Source organism: Scyliorhinus torazame, chromosome 13 (genome assembly GCF_047496885.1).
Source record: "Scyliorhinus torazame isolate Kashiwa2021f chromosome 13, sScyTor2.1, whole genome shotgun sequence".
Classification (NCBI taxonomy): domain Eukaryota; kingdom Metazoa; phylum Chordata; class Chondrichthyes; order Carcharhiniformes; family Scyliorhinidae; genus Scyliorhinus; species Scyliorhinus torazame.
In genome coordinates this window covers 2,729,402-2,750,228 of record NC_092719.1, presented here as the reverse complement: position 1 = coordinate 2,750,228, position 20,827 = coordinate 2,729,402, and the positions used below count along the sequence as shown (strand labels likewise).

Sequence of the window (20,827 nt, the reverse complement as noted above, 5' to 3'; positions counted from 1 at the left end):
GCCGCAACAGGTTTTGCGGCGAGTTCAAATCTCCGTTAATTTCGGTGGGATCAGATCATCGTGCAACGGGGAGCGGCTGGAAAATCCCACCCTACATTTTTCCCCAAACAATATAAAATAAGGTGTGGAAATATCTGAATGTTTTTCTGAAAGAAAATACACATACAAATCAAAGAGAAATTATGTTTTATCAATGGGAAAATGTGGAATACATTACAGACTGTATATTTTCTTTCTTCATTGGAAGTGAGTTTTGCTGTTCGACCAGCATTTGTTGCCAAATCCCAAAAGGTACTTCAGGAGGTGGCGGTGAGCTGCCTTCTTGAGCCACTGCAGTCCATGTGGTGTAGGTACACACACAGTGCTGCCATGTGGTGTAGGTACACACACAGTGCTGCCATGTGGTGTAGGTACACAGTGCTGCCACGCGGTGTAGGTACACACACAGTGCTGCCATGTGGTGTAGGTACACAGTGCTGCCATGTGGTGTAGGTACACAGTGCTGCTATGCGGTGTAGGTACACACACAGTGCTGCCATGCGGTGTAGGTACACACACAGTGCTGCCATGCGGTGTCGGTACACACACAGTGCTGCCATGTGGTGTCGGTACACACACAGTGCTGCCATGTGGTGTCGGTACACACACAGTGCTGCCATGCGGTGTAGGTACACACACAGTGCTGCCATGCGGTGTAGGTACACACACAGTGCTGCCATGCGGTGTAGGTACACACACAGTGCTGCCATGCGGTGTAGGTACACACACAGTGCTGCCATGTGGTGTAGGTACACACACAGTGCTGCCATGTGGTGTAGGTACACAGTGCTGCCATGCGGTGTAGGTACACACACAGTGCTGCCATGCGGTGTAGGTACACAGTGCTGCCATGCGGTGTAGGTACACACACAGTGCTGCCATGCGGTGTAGGTACACACACAGTGCTGCCATGCGGTGTAGGTACACAGTGCTGCCATGCGGTGTAGGTACACACACAGTGCTGCCATGTGGTGTAGGTACACACACAGTGCTGCCATGCGGTGTAGGTACACAGTGCTGCCATGTGGTGTAGGTACACACACAGTGCTGCCATGCGGTGTAGGTACACACACAGTGCTGCCATGCGGTGTAGGTACACACACAGTGCTGCCATGTGGTGTAGGCCTGCAATAGACACGCGTCCACCCCCAACTGTGTGAGCCCGGCCATTGTGCCGCAGGTGGATCGGCAATGGGGGGGGTGGTGTGCATGCGGGTGGGGTGGGTGGGGTTGGGGAGGGGGGTGAGGGTGCTGGGTGGGTGGATGGGTGGGGGGTGTGGGAGGTCAGGTGTTACCATGGTGTGCGGTCTGTGGCCATACTACCCGATTCCCACGCCCATCTAGTCAGTGAAGCGGGCGGCTATCAGCCTGTCCCGTGCCCGCTGGGCCAGCCGCTAACGGTGGACAGCCACCCGCCTGTGTCTAGCCCGTCTGCCCTGACCATTGCCCCCATCCCCCTCATCTGGGGAGGACTGTGCCTCTTCCTGCTGCTCCTCCACTCCGCCCTCCTCTGCCTGCGGCACATCGCCCCTCTGTTGGGCTATGTTGTGCAGGACGCAGCACACCACAATGATGCGGCCGACCCTATCTGACCGATACTGGAGGGCGCCCCCAGAGAGGTCCAGGCACCTGAAACGCATCTTCAGCACGCCAAAGCACCTCTCTATCACTCCCCTTGTCGCTACATGGGCATCATTGTAGCGGTTCTCCGCCTCATTGCGTGGCCTCTGTATAGGCGTCATCAGCCACGATCGCAATGGGTATCCCCTGTCGCCCAGCAACCAGCCCCTCAGACGGGGATGGCGTTCCTCGTACATGCTGGGGATGGATGACCGCGACAACATGTATGAGTCGTGTACACTGCCTGGGTAACGGGCGCAGACGTGCAGGATCATCATGCGGTGGTCGCAGATCACCTGTATGTTCATCGAATAGGTCCCCTTCCTATTGGTGAACACGGCCCTGTTATCTGCAGGTGGCCGCACAGCGACGTGCATCCCATCAATCGCGCCCTGGACCATGGGGAACCCGGTCACGGCAGAGAAGCCCACGGCCCGGGCATCTTGGCTGGCCCGGTCCACAGGGAAGCGGATGTAGCGGTGCGCCATGGCATATAGGGCGTCTGTCACTGCCCGGATGCACCGATGCACCGATGTCTGCGATATGCCGGACAGGTCCCCACTCGGTGCCTGGAATGACCCCGTTGCATAAAAGTTCAGGGCCACCGTAACCTTGACGGACACGGGGAGAGGGTGTCCCCCGCCAGTGCCACGCGGTGACAGGTGTGCCAGCAGGTGGCAGATGTGTGCCACGGTTTCCCGCCTCATCCGGAGTCTCCTCCTGAATTCCCGGTCCGTGAGGTCCTGGTATGACTGCCGGGGCCGGTACACACAGGGCGCCCTCGGGTGCCTCCGTTGCCGTGGGGCCACAACGTCCTCCTCCCCCTCCTCGTCCTGTCGGTCAGGTGTCCCTCCAGCCTGGGCGGCTGCCGCCTGCCCCTCTGCGGCAGCCTGCGCCGCCTCTCTGGCACGCTCCTCCTCCTCCTCTTCCTCCTCCTCATCCAGGGCAACATAGACATTCGCAGCTGCCGCCACGGCGGCCAACATCGCTGGCTGATCGGAGAACATGATGGCCTTGTTGGGGGGGGCGGGAAGACGCCATGTCATCATTGCCCATATCCCCTCCTCCCCCCAGCCAGATGGCATGGACCGCATGGGTACAACTGTTGGAGGCTGGCACCTGGCCAGGTGGACCAACTCACTCGCCCTCGTATCCCCCTCCCCGGCACGGACCCCAACCTCCTCCCCGGCATGAACCCCCCATCCTCCTCCCCGGCACGGCGACCCTCCCCCATCCCCCTCCCCGGCACGGACCCCCCCCCCCCCCAATCCCCCTCCCCGGCACGGACCTCACCCTCCTCCCCGGCACGGGCACCCCCCCATCCCCCTCCCCGGCACGGACCCCCCCCCCATTCCCTTCCCCGGCACGGACCCCATCCTCCTCCCCGGCACGGGCCCCCCATCCTCCTCCCCGGCACTGACCCTCCTCCCGGCACTCCCCCGGCCCACTATAGCCACCCCACCCCGCCGCACACACGCACACACAACCCTAGACACACCTCTCCCCACACATTCAGACTGCGGCCACGCCATCGCCTGTCCAGCGGCCAACCTCCCAGGCCGTCACCCACCTCCACGCTGGTCGGCGTGAGCCTGGAGCACCGGGTCACGCCGATTAAAAGGAAGTTTGATTTACGTCGACGTGACCCGCCATCACGTCGACGGGACTTCGGCCCATCCGGACGGGAGAATATCGGCAGGCCCAAAATCGGCTGCCTTGCGCACACCCGTGCCATTCTCCGACGGCAGCGGCGCCATTAACGTCCCGCCGACCTTTCTCCCTTCGGAGACTTCGGCAACCGGCGGGGGCGGGATTCACGGCGGCCAACGGCTGGGGGTTCAGAGAATGACGCCCCATATTTTCAAGTTAACCCTGTGTCCTGGAGGGAAATTTGCTGGTGGTGCAGTTTATTGATTTTCTTTCCCCCTCTCTGTGGCTACTGTCTGAGTTTGAACCAGTTTGGTTAAATTTTTGCTGTTGAATTTGTCATTGAGTTGAGCTTTCGATCCCACGTGTATTTCATCGCCTTCACCACATCCACCTCCATTTACCCATCACTGAAACTCCCATCTATGCCTGAGTAATCTATGAATTCGACTAATTTGATTATTTTCTGGCTGTTTCCCAGGTTTCATCCTTTCTAAACTCGGCTGCCCAACTTGCACCAAGTGCTGTATGTCTGCCACACATGCTCGCTGACCGACATTCGTTCCCAGTTCAGCAACATTTCAGTTTTAATATTCGCATCTTCGTTTTCAAGGGCCTCCATGGCCTGGATCCTCCCTATTGCTGAACCTAAGAAATGGGAGCAGGAGACGGCCGTTTGGCCCCCCATTCCTGCTCCATAATTCAATGAGATCGTGGCTGATTGTAGTCTGAACTCAACTTTCCTGCCTATCCCCCTCTGTGATCTCCACTGGCTCTATCACCCTCCAGGATTGGATTAGATTTGTTTATTGTCACGTGTACCGAGGTACAGTGAAAAGTATTTTTCTGCGAGCAGCTCAACAGATCATTAAGTACATGAGAAGAAAAGGGAATAAAAGAAAATACATAATAGGGCAACACAGGGTACACAATGTAACTACATAAACACCGGCATCGGATGAAGCATACAGGGGTGTAGTGTTAATGAGGTCAGTTCATAAGGGCGTCGTTTAAGAGTCTGGTAACAGTGGTGAAGAAGCTGTTTTTGAGTCTGTTCGTGCGTGTTCTCAGACTTTTGTATTTACTGCCCGATGGAAGAAGTTGGAAGAGTGAGTAAGCCGGGTGGGAGGGGTCTTTGATTATGTTGCCCGCTTTCCCAAGGCAGCGGGAGGTGTAGATGGAGTCAATGGATGGGAGGCAGGTTCGTGTGATGGACTGGGCGGTGTTCACGACTCTCTGAAGTTTCTTGCGGTCCTGGGCCGAGCAGTTGCCATACCAGGCTGTGATGCAGCCTGATAGGATGCTTTCTATGGTGCATCTGTAAAAGTTGGTAAGAGTCAATGTGGACATGCCGAATTTCCTTAGTTTCCTGAGGAAGTATAGGCGCAGTTGTGCTTTCTTGGTGGTAGCGTCGATGTGGGTGGACCAGGACAGATTTTTGGAGATGTGCACCCCTCGGAATTTGAAACTGCTAACCATCTCCACCTCGGCCCCGGTGATGCTGACAGGGGTGTGTACAGTAGTTTGCTTCCTGATGTCAATGACCAGCTCTTTAGTTTTGCTGGCATTGAGGGAGAGATTGTTGTCGCTACACCACTCCACTAGGTTCTCAATCTCCCTCCTGTATTCTGACTCATCGTTATTCGAGATCCGCCCCACTGCGGTAGTATCGTCAGCAAACTTGTAGATGGAGTTGGAACCAAATTTTGTCACGCAGTTCTTCAAAACTGGTCTCTTGAGCATCCTCTGCTGTACTACTGATGGCCCAGCCTTCTTCAGCTGCCTGGGTCCAAGCACTGGCATCCTCCTGTAAACATTTAACCCCTCTTACTTTTCTTTGAAACTTTTCTTTAAAACTCTCTTTAAACTGTAATTCTTTGATTAAGGGTCAGATTTTCATGCCTCCCTCCATGTTGGAATGTAGGCAGGGATATTTCAAAATGGCGGGCAGCACTCAGTTCCGGAATTCCTGCCTCCATTTCTGTCTTGTATTATTTTTAAGGCACTGTGATGAGGATGCAAAACATGACATCAAACTCTGCTCCTCTGCCTTTGCTTGCTCCGTTATGGGGTGGCCGTTTTGGATCCTCCACTATTTTCATGGAGTCAGGCCCACTTTCTTTCGAGACATGGTGTGCAGCACTTTTTGAGGAGTTGTGAACCTTGAAGGAAGTCTCGTGTGGAGTAGGGAGCGTTTTAAAAAAAATTTTGAGTACCCAATTCATTTTTTCCAATTAAGGGACAATTTAGCTGAGCCAATCCACCAATCCTGCCATCTTTGGGTTTTGGGTGTGATACCCACGCAAACACAGGGAGGATGTACAAACTCCACACAGATAGCGACCCAGAGCCGAGATCGAACCTGAGACCTCGGAGCCTTCAGGCAGCAATGTTAGAGTAGGGAGCCTTTTGACAGGCATGTATAAAATATTTTGTCAACTTCAACTGTCGTAATTAGATGCTGTATGACATGTTCCATATATATTTCAATACAGTGATTGATCATAGAACACCATCTTTAAAAGGTGAGTGACAATTAGTTGATCCACAGTGTGTGAGTGTTTGCATGCATTTGTGTACTTTATCCAGTGGATAACATAATCTTCTGTATAAACTTTATTGAGGGTATGATTATGTCATCTGGCCACCTACTTTACATCTTTCCATTAACTTGAAATCCATAGATTCACTGAGCCTTTGAATGCACTCTTCCGGTCTCCACTGTGTATGGAACTCATGAGCCCAATAAAATCACTGGGAAGTTTTTGTAATACTCATGAAACTATTAAAATAAACAAACCGACAGATATTCAGAAACTACTTCAAAAAGACAATTATCTTGGCAGCTCATAAAATCGTCAGTGAAACAACTCTCAAAGTCCCCTTCACAGCTTCAACATAGAATCATATAATCGTCATTGAAATGCACTCAGCTCAAAATCCTTTCTTGACACGGTTGCAAAGAAGGCGGAATCTGAATTTGGCCCCAACTGTGATTCTTGCCTCAAGAATGAAAATCTCAGCCTACGTTTATAGTCACCTATTGTAATATTTCCTTGAATAAAAATAGAAAATGCTAAGAATGTAAATATATATACCCAAGTCCTGTATTTGGTTATATATATTATATATATATATTGGCTATATATATTTGATTATATGCCCAAGTCCTGTATTTAGCTTCTGACACGAAGGTGAGCGTCTTCCCATTGAGCAAAGGCTGAATTCTCCGGCTGCTGTGATTCATTTTTCCCGCCCGCAGCGGACACCAACCCGTGGGTTTCCCAGTAGCGTGGGGCAGCTTGAATGGGAAATCCCATTGTCAAGCGGCGGAAGGATAGAATCCCGCCCCAGTGAACGGCGCATGGCCGAGAAACACACGGCTAGAGGACTGGAGAATCCCGCTCAATATCTTCTTTAAGATAAATGTAAGTTAGACATGGGGCGCGATTCTCCGCTTCCGCACCGGTTGGGAGAATCCCCGGGCGTGGCATTTTTCCCCGCGACGCCGATCCGATGCCCTCCCGCGATTCACCCAAGCGGCGAGAACGGCCCCGTCGAGTTCTGCGCGGCGCAGGCCGGAGAATCGCCCGGGACACCCAAATGGCGATTCTCCGCTACACCCGCTATTCTCCGGCCCGGACGGGCCGAGCGGCCTGCCCAAAACGACGGCTTCCCGCCGGCGCTATCCACACCTGGTCGCTGCCCGTGGGAACGCTGGGGGAGAGGGGCAGCCTGTGGGGGGGGGCGAGGGAGGTTCTTTCACCGGGGTAGGACTCAAAAGGGGTCTGGCCCGCGATCGGTGCCCACCGATCGGCGGGCCGACCTCTCTGAAGGAGGACCTCCTTTCCTCCGCGCCCCGCAAGATCCATCCGACGTCTTCTTGTGGGGTGGCCTCGTGGAGGATGGCAACCACGCATGCGCGGGTGATGCCAGTTGCGTCTTTTACGCGGCGCCAATGCCCGGCGCACGCTGACGACGCTGCTTTCGCGACACGCCCCCCGAGTTTCCCGCGGCCCCGATCCTAGCACATTTACGGGCCCTGAATCGGTCGAGATTGGGGCCATTTCGCGCCGTCGTTCATGACGGCGTGGGCACTTAGTCGCGGGAGCGGAGAATCGCACCATGGTTCTTGGAGTTTGGTTCTGAACTGTCTAATATATAGAATATACTATCTTTCAGATCACATTTTTAACCAAATAATTGGTTAAACCCAGCTGCTTGACCTCCATCGATCTATAGTTAAGGGATAGAGATTTTCCACAGGTGCAAGTGAAATTACTTCATTCATTGATTTCTTACAACAGTTAATTAATCAATTAATTTGGATTACTATGTTGAGATAGATGATGCCCAGATGATGCCCAGCCGATTTCCTTCTTCATCAAACTGAATATGATCATTTTTACGGTTTGTTACAAATAAATCACGAAAGTCCTCAGCAGCTCCGTTCTGGAGAATTTCCACCCAGGATCTTTACAGGACCGAAACTGCTCCAGAACAATTGACCTATTTTTATATTTCTCTCCATGATGTCCCTTTGATCGCCTGAAATAATTCCTTTAGCGATCTTTCAGGAACTCACCTAATTGACCATTCCTTATGTTTAAATCCAGAAATGTTGTCAGCAGGAAATTGTCCCGAGCAATGGCGGGATTCTCTGACCCCCCGCCGGGTCGGAGAATCGCCGGAGGCTGGCGTGAATCCCGCCCCCGCCGGTTGCCGAAGTATCCGGTACCGGATATTCAGCGGGGGCGGGAATCTCGCCGCGCCGGTTGGCGGGCCCCCCCCGCTCGATTCTCCGGCCCGCGATGGGCCGAAGTCCCGCTGCTGGAATGCCTGTCCCGCCGGCGAGAATCAAACCACCTCTCTTACCGGCGGGACAAGGGGGCGCCGGCGGGCTCCGGGGTCCAGGGGGGGGCGCGGGGCGATCTGGCCCCGGGGGGTGCTCCCACGGTGGCCTGGCCCGCAATCGGGGCCCACCGATCCGCGGGCGGGCCTGTGCCGTGGGGGCAGTCTTTTCCTTCCGCCTTCGCCACGGTCTCCACTATGGCGGAGGCGGAAGAGACCCCCTCCACAGCGCATGCACGGGGATGCCATGAGCGGCCGCTGATGCTCCCGTGCATGCGCCGCCCGGCAAAGTCATTTCCACACCGGCTGGCGGGGCACCAAAGGCCTTTCCCGCCAGCTGGCGGGGCGGAAATCAGTCCGGCGTGTGCCTAGCCTCTCAAGGTGAAGGCTCGGCCCCTCAAGATGCGGAGGATTCCACACCTTTGGGGCGGCGCGATGCCGGACTGATTCGCGCCGTTTTTGGCGCCAGTCGGCGGACATCGCGCCGATTGCGGAGAATCCCGCCCCTGATCCCTATTTTTAAAACGAAAGACATTCATTTCTATAGAGCCTTTCATAATAACCGGATACTTTTTGAAATGTAGTTATTGATGAAATGTCAGAAATGTGGCAAACAATTAGCACCCAGCAAGCCCCCATGAAAAAATAGTGATGATGTCGAACGAGAGCTGTCTCTTATCCTGATGTTGATTGAGGGATAATGATTGACCAGAACATAGTGGATAAATTCTCTGCTCTTCTTCAAAATAATGGCGTGTGATATTTTAAATCCACTTGAGGGACAGATGAGGCCCTTAACTTCACCTCTGACAGTGAAGCACTCCCTCATCACTGAACCTCTGACAATGCAGCAATCCCTCAGTACTGACCCTCTGACAGTGCAGCACTCCCTCAGGACTGACCCTCTGACAGTGCGGCGCTCCCTCAGTACTGACCCTCTGACAGTGCGGCACTCCCTCAGTACTGACCCTCTGACAGTGCGGCACTCCCTCAGGACTGACCCTCTGACAGTGTAGCACTCCCTCAGTACTGACCCTCTGACAGTGCAGCACACTCTCAGCACTGACCCTCTGACAGTGCAGCACTCCCTCAGCAGTGACCCTCTGACAGTGCAGCACGCCCTCAGTACTGACCCTCTGACAGTGCAGCACTCCCTCAGTATTGATCCTCTGACAGTGCTGCACTCCCTCAGTACTGACCCGTTGACAGTGCAGCACTCCCTCAGTACTTACCCTCTGACAGTGCAGCACTCTCTCAGTACTGACCCTCTGACAGTGCAGCACTCTCTCAGTACTGACCCACTGACAGTGAGTGCAGCACTCCCTCAGTACTGACCCTCTGACAGTGCAGCACACCCTCAGCACTGACCCTCTGACAGTAAAGCACTTCCTCAGTACTGACCCTCTGACAGTGCAGCGCTCCCTCAGTACGGACCCTCTGACAGTGCAGCACTCACTCAGTACTGACCCTCTGACAGTGCAGCGCTCCCTGAGTACTGACCCTCTGACAGTGCAGCACTCTCTCAGTACTGATCCTCTGACAGTGCAGCACTCCCTCAGTACTGACCCTCTGACAGTGCAGCACTCTCTCAGTACTGACCCACTGACAGTGCAGCACTCCCTTAGTACTAACCCTCTGACAGTGCAGCGCACCCTCAGTACTGATCCTCTGACAGTGCAGCGCTCCCTCAGTACTGACCCTCTGACAGTGCAGCACTCCCTCAGTACTGACCCTCTGACAGTGCAGTGCTCACTCAGTACTGACCCTCTGACAGTGCAGCACTCCCTCAGTACTTACCCTCTGACAGTGCAGCACTCTCTCAGCACTGACCCTCTCACAGTGTGGCACTCCCACAGCACTGACCCTCCGACAGTGCAGCGCTCCCTCCGTACTGACCCTCTGACAGTGCAGCACTCCCTCAGTACTGACCCTCTGACAGTGCAGCACTCTCTCAGTACTGACCCTCTGACAGTGCAGCACTCCCTCAGTACTGACCCTCTGACAGTGCAGCACTCTCTCAGTACTGACCCCCTGACAGTGCAGCACTCCCTCAGTACTGACCCTCTGACAGTGCAGCACTCCCTCAGTACTGACCCTCTGACAGTGCAGCACTCCCTCAGTACTGACCCTCTGACAGTACAGCACTCACTCAGTACTGACCCTCTGACAGTGCGGCACTCTCTCAGTACTGACCCTCTGACAGTGCAGCACTCCCTCAGTACTGACCCTCTGAAAGTGCAGCACTCCCTCAGTACTGACCCTCTGACAGTGCAGCACTCCCTTAGTACTGACCCCCTGACAGTGCAGCACTCCCTCAGTACTGACCCTCTGACAGTGCGGCACTCCCTCAGTACTGACCCTCTGACAGTGCAGCAGTCCCTCAGTACTGACCCTCTGACAGTGCAGTGCTCACTCAGTACTGACCCTCTGACAGTGCAGCACTCCCTCAGTACTTACCCTCTGACAGTGCAGCACTCTCTCAGCACTGACCCTCTCACAGTGTGGCACTCCCACAGCACTGACCCTCCGACAGTGCAGCGCTCCCTCCGTACTGACCCTCTGACAGTGCAGCACTCCCTCAGTACTGACCCTCTGACAGTGCAGCACTCTCTCAGTACTGACCCTCTGACAGTGCAGCACTCCCTCAGTACTGACCCTCTGACAGTGCAGCACTCTCTCAGTACTGACCCCCTGACAGTGCAGCACTCCCTCAGTACTGACCCTCTGACAGTGCAGCACTCCCTCAGTACTGACCCTCTGACAGTGCAGCACTCCCTCAGTACTGACCCTCTGACAGTACAGCACTCACTCAGTACTGACCCTCTGACAGTGCGGCACTCTCTCAGTACTGACCCTCTGACAGTGCAGCACTCCCTCAGTACTGACCCTCTGAAAGTGCAGCACTCCCTCAGTACTGACCCTCTGACAGTGCAGCACTCCCTTAGTACTGACCCCCTGACAGTGCAGCACTCCCTCAGTACTGACCCTCTGACAGTGCGGCACTCCCTCAGTACTGACCCTCTGACAGTGCAGCAGTCCCTCAGTACTGACCCTCTGACAGTGCAGCACTCTCTCAGTACTGACCCACTGACAGTGCAGAACTCCCTCAGTACTGACCCTCTGACAGTGCAGCACTCCCTCAGTACTGACCCTCTGACAGTGCGGCGCTCCCTCAGTACTGACCCTCTGACAGTGCAGCGCTCCCTCAGTACTGACCTTCTGACAGTGCAGCGCTCCCTCAGTACTGACCCTCTGACAGTGCAGCGCTCCCTCAGTACTGACCCTCTGACAATGCAGCTCTCCCTCAGTACGGACCCTCTGACAGTGCAGCACTCCATCAGTACGGACCCTCTGACATTGCAGCACTCCCTCAGTACTGACCCTCTGACAGTGCAGCACTCTCTCAGCACTGACCCTCTGACAATGCGGCACTTCCTCAGCACTGACCCTCTGACAGTGCAGCGCTCCCTCAGTACTGACCCTCTGACGGTGCAGCACTCCCTCAGTACTGACCCTCTGACATTGCAGCACTCTCTCAGTACTGACCCTCTGACAGTGCAGCACTCCCTCAGTACTGACCCTCTGACAGTGCAGCACTCTCTCAGTACTGACCCACTGACAGTGCAGCACCCCTTAGTACTGACCCTCTGACAGTGCAGCACACCCTCAGTACTGACCCTCTGACAGTGCAGCACTCCCTCAGTACTGACCCTTTGACAGTGCAGCACTCCCTCAGTACTGACCCTCTGACAGTGGAGCACACCCTCAGTACTGACGCTCTGACAGTGCAGCACTCCCTCAGTACTGACCCTTTGACAGTGCTGCACTCCCTCAGTACTGACCCTCTGACAGTGCAGCACTCTGTCAGCACTGACACTCTGACAGTGCGGCACTCCCTCAGCACTGACCCTCTGACAGTGCAGCGCTCCCTCAGTACTGACCCTCTGACAGTGCAGCACTCTCTCAATACTGACCCTCTGACAGTGCAGCACTCCCTCAGTACTTACCCTCTGACAGTGCAGCACTCTCTCAGCACTGACCCTCTCACAGTGTGGCACTCCCACAGCACTGACCCTCCGACAGTGCAGCGCTCCCTCCGTACTGACCCTCTGACAGTGCAGCACTCCCTCCGTACTGACCCTCTGACAGTGCAGCACTCTCTCAGTACTGACCCTCTGACAGTGCAGCACTCCCTCAGTACTGACCCTCTGACAGTGCAGCACTCTCTCAGTACTGACCCCCTGACAGTGCAGCACTCCCTCAGTACTGACCCTCTGACAGTGCAGCACTCCCTCAGTACTGACCCTCTGACAGTACAGCACTCACTCAGTACTGACCCTCTGACAGTGCGGCACTCTCTCAGTACTGACCCTCTGACAGTGCAGCACTCCCTCAGTACTGACCCTCTGACAGTGCAGCACTCCCTCAGCACTGACCCTCTGACAGTGCAGCGCTCCCTCAGTACTGACCCTCTGACAGTGCAGCACTCCCTCAGTACTTACCCTCTGACAGTGTAGCACTCTCTCAGCACTGACCCTCTCACAGTGTGGCACTCCCACAGCACTGACCCTCCGACAGTGCAGCGCTCCCTCCGTACTGACCCTCTGACAGTGCAGCACTCCCTCAGTACTGACCCTCTGACAGTGCAGCACTCTCTCAGTACTGACCCTCTGACAGTGCAGCACTCCCTCAGTACTGACCCTCTGACAGTGCAGCACTCTCTCAGTACTGACCCCCTGACAGTGTAACACTCCCTCAGTACTGACCCTCTGACAGTGCAGCACTCCCTCAGTACTGACCCTCTGACAGTGCAGCACTCCCTCAGTACTGACCCTCTGACAGTACAGCACTCACTCAGTACTGACCATCTGACAGTGCGGCACTCTCTCAGTACTGACCCTCTGACAGTGCAGCACTCCCTCAGTACTGACCCTCTGACAGTGCAGCACTCCCTCAGTACTGACCCTCTGACAGTGCAGCACTCCCTGAGTACTGACCCCCTGACAGTGCACACTCCCTCAGTACTGACCCTCTGACAGTGCGGCACTCCCTCAGTACTGACCCTCTGACAGTGCAGCAGTTCCTCAGTACTGACCCTCTGACAGTGCAGCACTCTCTCAGTACTGACCCACTGACAGTGCAGAACTCCCTCATTACTGACCCTCTGACAGTGCAGCACTCCCTCAGTACTGACCCTCTGACTGTGCGGCGCTCCCTCAGTACTGACCCTCTGACAGTGCAGCGCTCCCTCAGTACTGACCTTCTGACAGTGCAGCGCTCCCTCAGTACTGACCCTCTGACAGTGTAGCACTCCCTCAGTACTGACCCTCTGACAGTGCAGCACTCCCTGAGTACTGACCCCCTGACAGTGCACACTCCCTCAGTACTGACCCTCTGACAGTGCGGCACTCCCTCAGTACTGACCCTCTGACAGTGCAGCAGTTCCTCAGTACTGACCCTCTGACAGTGCAGCACTCTCTCAGTACTGACCCACTGACAGTGCAGAACTCCCTCATTACTGACCCTCTGACAGTGCAGCACTCCCTCAGTACTGACCCTCTGACTGTGCGGCGCTCCCTCAGTACTGACCCTCTGACAGTGCAGCGCTCCCTCAGTACTGACCTTCTGACAGTGCAGCGCTCCCTCAGTACTGACCCTCTGACAGTGTAGCACTCCCTCAGTACTGACCCTCTGACAGTGCGGCGCTCCCTCAGTACTGACCCGCTGACAGTGCAGCACTCCCTCAGTACTGACCCTCTGACAGTGCAACACTCCCTCAGTTCTGACCCTCTGACAGTGCAGCAGTCCTTCAGTACTGACCCTCTGACAGTGCAGCACTCCCTCGGTACTGACCCTCTGACAGTGCAGCAGTCCCTCAGTACTGACCCTCTGACAGTGCAACACTCCCTCAGTTCTGACCCTCTGACAGTGCAGCACTCCCTCAGTACTGACCCTCTGAGAGTGCAGCACTCCCTCAGTACTGACCCTCTGACAGTGCAGCAGTCCCTCAGTACTGACCCTCTGACAGTGCGGCACTCCCTCAGTACTGACCCTCTGACGGTGCAGCACTCCCTCAGTACTGACCCTCTGACAGTGCAGCACTCCCTCAGTACTGACCCTCTGACAGTGCAGCACTCCCTCAGTACTGACCCTCTGACAGTGCAGCAGTCCCTCAGTACTGACCCTCTGACAGTGCAGCACTCCCTCAGTACTGACCCTCTGACAGTGCAGCAGTCCCTCAGTACTGACCCTCTGACAGTGCAGCACTCTCTCAGCAGTGCACTGGAGTGTCGTCCTTAATATTTTGTGCTCAAGATCTGGGATGAGAATTAAACCTACAACCACCTGTCTTAGGGGCAAGAGTTTATCTGAGTTCCTGTGCTCATACATTAGATTCACAGGATAGCAATTAAGGGGCTATGTCCGGTTGAATGTTTTTGTGAGTGTAGTGGGGGTGATATTTCTGCAAATCTTCGTGCCCTTGCTGCAATTTTGGATGCGATCAACTCATCAAACCTGCAGCCACCTGGTTGGCGGCTCCATTAGCTCCACACTGTAACTCAGGATTGCACACATCTTGCTTTCTTGAGGAAGAACAACAACATCATAATTTTGTATAGTGTTCAGAGCTTAAAAAGATCATTTTATTTTACAGATTCACTGGCCTGGAACCAAAGAAAGAGTCGAAATGTGCAAATTGACGGGGAAACATCCCTTTGTAAGTATCAATGTAATGTGTCCATTTCCTAATTGTAACTTTTCATTGGAAGAAAGATTGCTCTGCACTGTCCTGTGAACATTTTGATTGGGTAATTTATATTTAAATAGCCAATGGAATAACTGGATACTACTTTTGTGATATCTGAGTTGTGGGTTCGCAGTGTATTACAGAGTTTGGATTGCAGGGTGTCTGTTCATAGTAGGGTAGCTGTTGGAATTTTGTTCAATTAATATATCTGGAATTTTAAGTTAATTTTACGAATGGTGATCAGGGGCGACATTCTCCGACACCCCGCCAGGTCGGAGAATCGCCGGGGGCTGGCGTGAATCCCGCCCCCGCCGGTTGCCGAAGTCTCCGGCACCAGAGATTCGGCGGGGGCGGGAATCGGGCCGTGCTGGTTGGCGGGCCCCCCCCCACTCGATTCTCCGGCCCGGATGGGCCGAAGTCCCGCCGATAAATTGCCTGTCCCGCCGGCGTAAATTAAATCACCTACCTTACCGGCGGGACAAGGCGGCGTGGGCGGACTCCGGGGTCCTGGGGTGGGCGAGGGGCGATCTGGCCCCGGGGGGTGCCCCCACGGTGGCCTGACCCACGATTGGGGCCCACCGATCCGCGGGCGGGCCTGTGTCGTGGGGGCACTCTTTCCCTTCCGCCTCTGCCACGGTCTCCACCATGGCGGAGGCGGAAGAGACTCTCCCCACTGCGCATGCGCGGGAAACTGTCGGCGGCCGCTGACGCTCCCGCGCGTGCGCCGCCCCGAGATGTCATTTCCGCGCCAGCTGGCGGGGCAACAAAGGCCGTTTCCGCCAGCTGGCGGGGCAGAAATTCCTCCGCCGTCGGCCTAGCCCCTCAATGTTGGGGCTCGGCCCCCAAAGATGCGGAGCATTCCGCACCTTTGGGGCGGCGCGATGCCCGTCTGATTGGCGCCTTTTTGGGCGCCAGTCGGCGGACATCGCACCGTTTCGGGAGAATTACGCCCCAGAAAACTATCATCAATTGGAAAAACCCACCTGGTTCACTGATGCCCATTTAGGGAAGGAAATTGTCGCCCTTACCTGGCCTGGACTACATGTGACTCCAGACCCACAGCAATGTGATTACGTCCTTAATGGAGTGGCTGAGCAAACTTCCCAGTTAAAGGCAATTACAGATGTGCAGTAGATGCTGGCTCCACATTAAATGCAGTACCCATATCTCATGAAAAAATAAAGATCATTAAAATGCTGTGGTCAGGCACAAAAAATAATCAAAAAGGCTTCTGGAATGTTAGCCTTTATAACCAGAGGGCTTTAACATTAAGGGAAGAAAGTTTTCCTCCAGCTATATAAAGTTCTGGTTTGACCGCAGCGGGAATACTGTGTCCAGTTCTCACACCACACCTTCAAAAAAAATATTGGCCTTGGAAGCAATGCAGCACAGATTGGTTTGTGGAGCATGATCAGGGTAACATGCACTGCTGATTGGAAGCTGGTATTCAATCTCCTTTAATACAATTGAATGGTTTGCCAAACCATTTCAGAGGGCAGATAAAGGTCAGCTACATTACTAGGGTCTGAAGCCACGTACAGGCCCAGCCCAGAAGAGGAGGAAAATTCTCTTTTTTAAAAGGCATCAGTGAACCAGATAGGGTTTTATAACAATCCAATAGTTCCATGGTTACCATTCTCAATACGGGCTTTCATTCCAAGCTTAGTAGATGAATTTAAATTCCCCAGCTGCTATGATGGGGATTTGAACCCACATTGCTAGGTCGTTAATCCATGGCCCTGGATTGTGAGGCTCGTGACAGAACAACTATGTCCTTGCTAAAATGTTACCAGTTTCTCCAATGTTTACATTATGAGGAGCAATTGCATCAATAAGATTTCTATAATAATGTTTAGAGGGTGAGTTTATTGAGGTTTTTAGGGTTTTAATAGCAATTGATATGGTTAATAGACAGAAACTGTGGATCTAGGGACATAACCTTAAACTCCGAGCCAGGCAATTTGAGCGGTAAGTTTAGATACACTCCAAGCAAAGGATGGTAACCGTATGGAACTCCCTCACACAGAAAGGTGGTGGGGGGTTGTGGTAGTATGTATTAGGGGTCATGTGGGACTGGAAGCCCTAATGTCATTGGCTGACAGATCCCGGGTCCTGGTTGGCCGTTGACCTCTAGCTCCGCCCTGAAGGCGGAGTATAAGAAGCCGGAGTCCTCCCCCGCAGGCCATTCTACTATCGAGCTGCGGGGGAACAGACACGCTTAATAAAGCCTCATCGACTTCACTCTATTCGTCTCACGGAGTCTTTGTGCACTACAATTTATTAAGCGTGCCTAAAAAGGACTATGGAGCTCAGGATCATCCCGGAATGCCTGAGGATCAGCCCCCACGCAGTGAACGCGGCAGCAGCCTTCAAGCACTGGCAGACTTGTTTCGAGGCCTACCTCAGAACGGCCACCGGCCGGGTCACAGAAGACCAAAAACTAAAGGTCCTGCACTCGAGGTTAAGCACGGAGATTTTCTCCCTCATCGAAGACGCGGAGGATTTCCAGACGGCGTTCGCAGCACTGAAAAGTCTCTATGTCCACCCAGTTAACCAAATCTACGCTCGCTACCAGCTCGCGACGAGACGGCAAGGTCCCGGAGAATCGATGGACGAATTCTACGCCGCGCTGCTGATTTTGGGACGCGCCTGCAGCTGCCCTTCGGTGAACGCAAATGAACACATGGACATGTTAATGCGCGATGCTTTTGTGGCAGGTATGAATTCCTCCCAAATCCGCCAAAGACTTCTAGAAAAAGAGTCGCTAGGACTCTCAGAGGCACGGGCCCTAGCAGCCTCCCTAGACGTGGCCGCGGGTAATACCCGCGCCTACGGCCCCGACCGCGCGGCAGCCCATTGGGCTCCGTACATACCCGTTGTGACAAACCCCCACCCAGACACCCCACAGGCTTGCGCGGTCCAAACACCAAGTCGCACCGGGGGCGCCCGCTGCTATTTCTGCGGCCAGGCGAAACACCACCGGCAGCGCTGCCTGGCCCGCGCAGCTATCTGCAAGAGCTGCGGGAAAAAGGACCATTTTGCGGTTGTGTGCCGGTCCCGCAAGGTCGCCGCTGTCCCGGGAGACCAGGGAGCCCTGCAAGCCGCTTACGCTCCCCAATCCCCCCCAGTGCCCTATGTACAACCCGCAGGCGTAGCCGCTCTGGGTCCCGACCACCGCGGTCCCGGGAGAACAGGGAGCCCTGCACGCCGCTTACACTCCCCAACCCCCCCCCCCCCCCCACCGTCCCCATGTATGACCCGCCGGCGCTACCAATTTGGGTCCCGACCACCGCTGTCCCCAGAGATGAGGGAGCCCCACACGGTCCTAACGCTCCCCAACCCCCCCAGCGCCCCATGTGCGACCCGCAGACGCCGCCATTTTGGGTCCCGGCCACCACGAGGGGAGGAAGGGCGCCGCCATCTTGGACCACCCCAGACCTGTACGACGCATGGGGGCGGCCATTTTGTCCACCCCCGCCGCCATCTTGTGACCCCCCAGCCATGTGCGATGTATGGGGGCAGCCATTTTGTTCATCCCCGACGCCATCTTGGACGGCAACAACGGACCCCAGTGTCGACGGCTCCACGGGGTTCGAGGAAGACGCTCCACTACTACAACCACGTCTCGCTTCAATTACGCTCGATCAAGCTCGGCCCCGGACACTCCAGACGACGACGACAACGGTGCTAATAAACGGGCACGAGACACCATGCCTGGTCGACTCCGGGAGCACGGAGAGCTTTATCTACCCCGACACGGTAAGACGCTGTTCCTTGACCACCTATCCCAGCGCACAAAAGATTTCCCTAGCTGCAGGATCCCACTCCGTACAGATCCAAGGTTTCTGCATAGTTACCCTAACAGTGCAGGGGAGGGAGTTCAAAAACTACAAACTACACGTCCTTCCCCATCTCTGCGCCCCCACATTACTGGGATTAGATTTCCAGTGCAATCTACAGAGCCTTACGTTCAAATTCGGCGGCCCAATACCCCCACTCACTATCTGCGGCCTCGCTACCCTCAAGGTGTAACCCCCGTCCTTGTTTGTGAACCTCACCCCGGATTGCAAATCCGTCGCCACTAGGAGCAGACGGTACAGCGCCCAGGACCGGACCTTCATTCGGTCCGAAGTCCAGCGGCTACTAAAGGAAGGCATAATCCAGGCCAGCAATAGTCCCTGGAGAGCACAGGTGGTAGTAGTGAAGACAGGGGAGAAACAAAGGATGGTCATAGACTATAGCCAGACCATCAACAGGTACACACAACTAGACGCGTACCCTCTCCCCCGCATATCCGACATGGTCAATCGGATTGCCCAATATAAAGTCTTCTCCACCGTGGACCTCAAATCCGCCTACCATCAGCTCCCCATCCGCCCAAGTGACCACAAGTACACAGCCTTCGAGGCAGACGGGCGATTATACCATTTCCTAAGGGTCCCATTTGGCGTCACAAACGGGGTCTCGGTCTTCCAACGGGAGATGGACCGAATGGTTGATCAACATGGGTTGCGGGCCACGTTCCCGTATCTCGACAATGTAACCATCTGTGGCCACGACCAGCAGGACCACGACGCCAACCTCCAAAAATTCCTCCAGACCGCCAAAGCCTTGAACCTCACATACAACGAGGACAAGTGCGTTTTTAGCACCAACCGGCTAGCCATTCTGGGCTACGTAGTGCGCAATGGGATAATAGGCCCCGACCCCGAACGTATGCGCGCCCTCATGGAATTTCCCCTCCCGCACTGCTCAAAAGCCCTGAAACGCTGCCTGGGGTTTTTTTCATACTACGCCCAGTGGGTCCCCCAGTACGCAGACAAGGCCCGCCCCCTAATACAGACCACGACCTTCCCTCTGTCGACAGAGGCTTGCCAGGCCTTCAGCCGCATCAAAGCGGATATCGCAAAGGCCACGATGCGCGCCATCGACGAGTCCCTCCCCTTCCAGGTCGAGAGCGACGCCTCCGACGTAGCTCTAGCGGCCACCCTTAACCAAGCGGGCAGACCCGTGGCCTTTTTCTCTCGAACCCTCCACGCTTCAGAAATCCGCCACTCCTCAGTGGAAAAGGAACCCCAAGCCATAGTGGAAGCTGTGCGACATTGGAGGCATTACCTGGCCGGCAGGAGATTCACTCTCCTCACCGACCAACGGTCGGTAGCTTTCATGTTCGATAATGCACTGCGGGGCAAAATCAAAAACGACAAGATCTTAAGGTGGAGGATCGAGCTCTCCACCTTCAACTACGAGATCTTGTATCGTCCCGGAAAGCTGAACGAGCCATCCAATGCCCTATCCCGCGGCACATGTGCCAACGCACAAATTAACTGCCTCCAAACCCTCCACGAGGACCTCTGCCACCCGGGGGTCACTCGGTTTTTCCACTTTATCAAGTCCCGCAACCTCCCATACTCTTTAGAGGAGGTCCGTACAGTCACAAGGGTCTGCCACATCTGCGAGGAATGCAAACCACATTTTTTCAGGCCAGATGGTGCGCACCTGATTAAGGCTTCCCGCCCCTTTGAACGCCTTAGTCTGGATTTCAAAGGGCCCCTCCCCTCCACCGACCGCAACACATACTTCCTTAATATGGTGGACGAATACTCCCGCTTCCCATTCGCCATCCCCTGCCCTGACATGACCGCGGCCACAGTCATTAAAGCCCTGAACACCATCTTCACACTGTTCGGTTGCCCCGCATACGTCCACAGCGACAGGGGGTCCTCTTTCATGAGTGACGAGCTGCGCCAGTTCCTGCTCAGCAAGGGCATAGCCTCAAGCAGGACGACCAGCTACAACCCCCGGGGGAACGGGCAAGTAGAGAGGGAGAACGGCACGGTCTGGAAGACCGTCCTACTGGCCCTACGGTCCAGGGACCTCCCAGTTTCACGGTGGCAGGAGGTCCTCCCGGACGCTCTCCAT

General features: G+C 55.0%; 1 protein-coding gene across 3 annotated transcripts in view; it reads left to right on the top strand.

Moving 5' to 3' along the window:
* The window catches only part of LOC140387805 (semaphorin-3D-like), a 482,389-nt gene that overhangs the window by 247,397 nt on the left and 214,165 nt on the right, over positions 1–20,827 (top strand). For all 3 annotated transcript variants that reach the window (XM_072470941.1, XM_072470940.1, XM_072470942.1), the window contains one exon: positions 14,813–14,875. In XM_072470941.1, the coding sequence (XP_072327042.1) occupies positions 14,813–14,875 (63 nt within the window). The remainder of the gene's footprint in view (positions 1–14,812; positions 14,876–20,827) is intronic.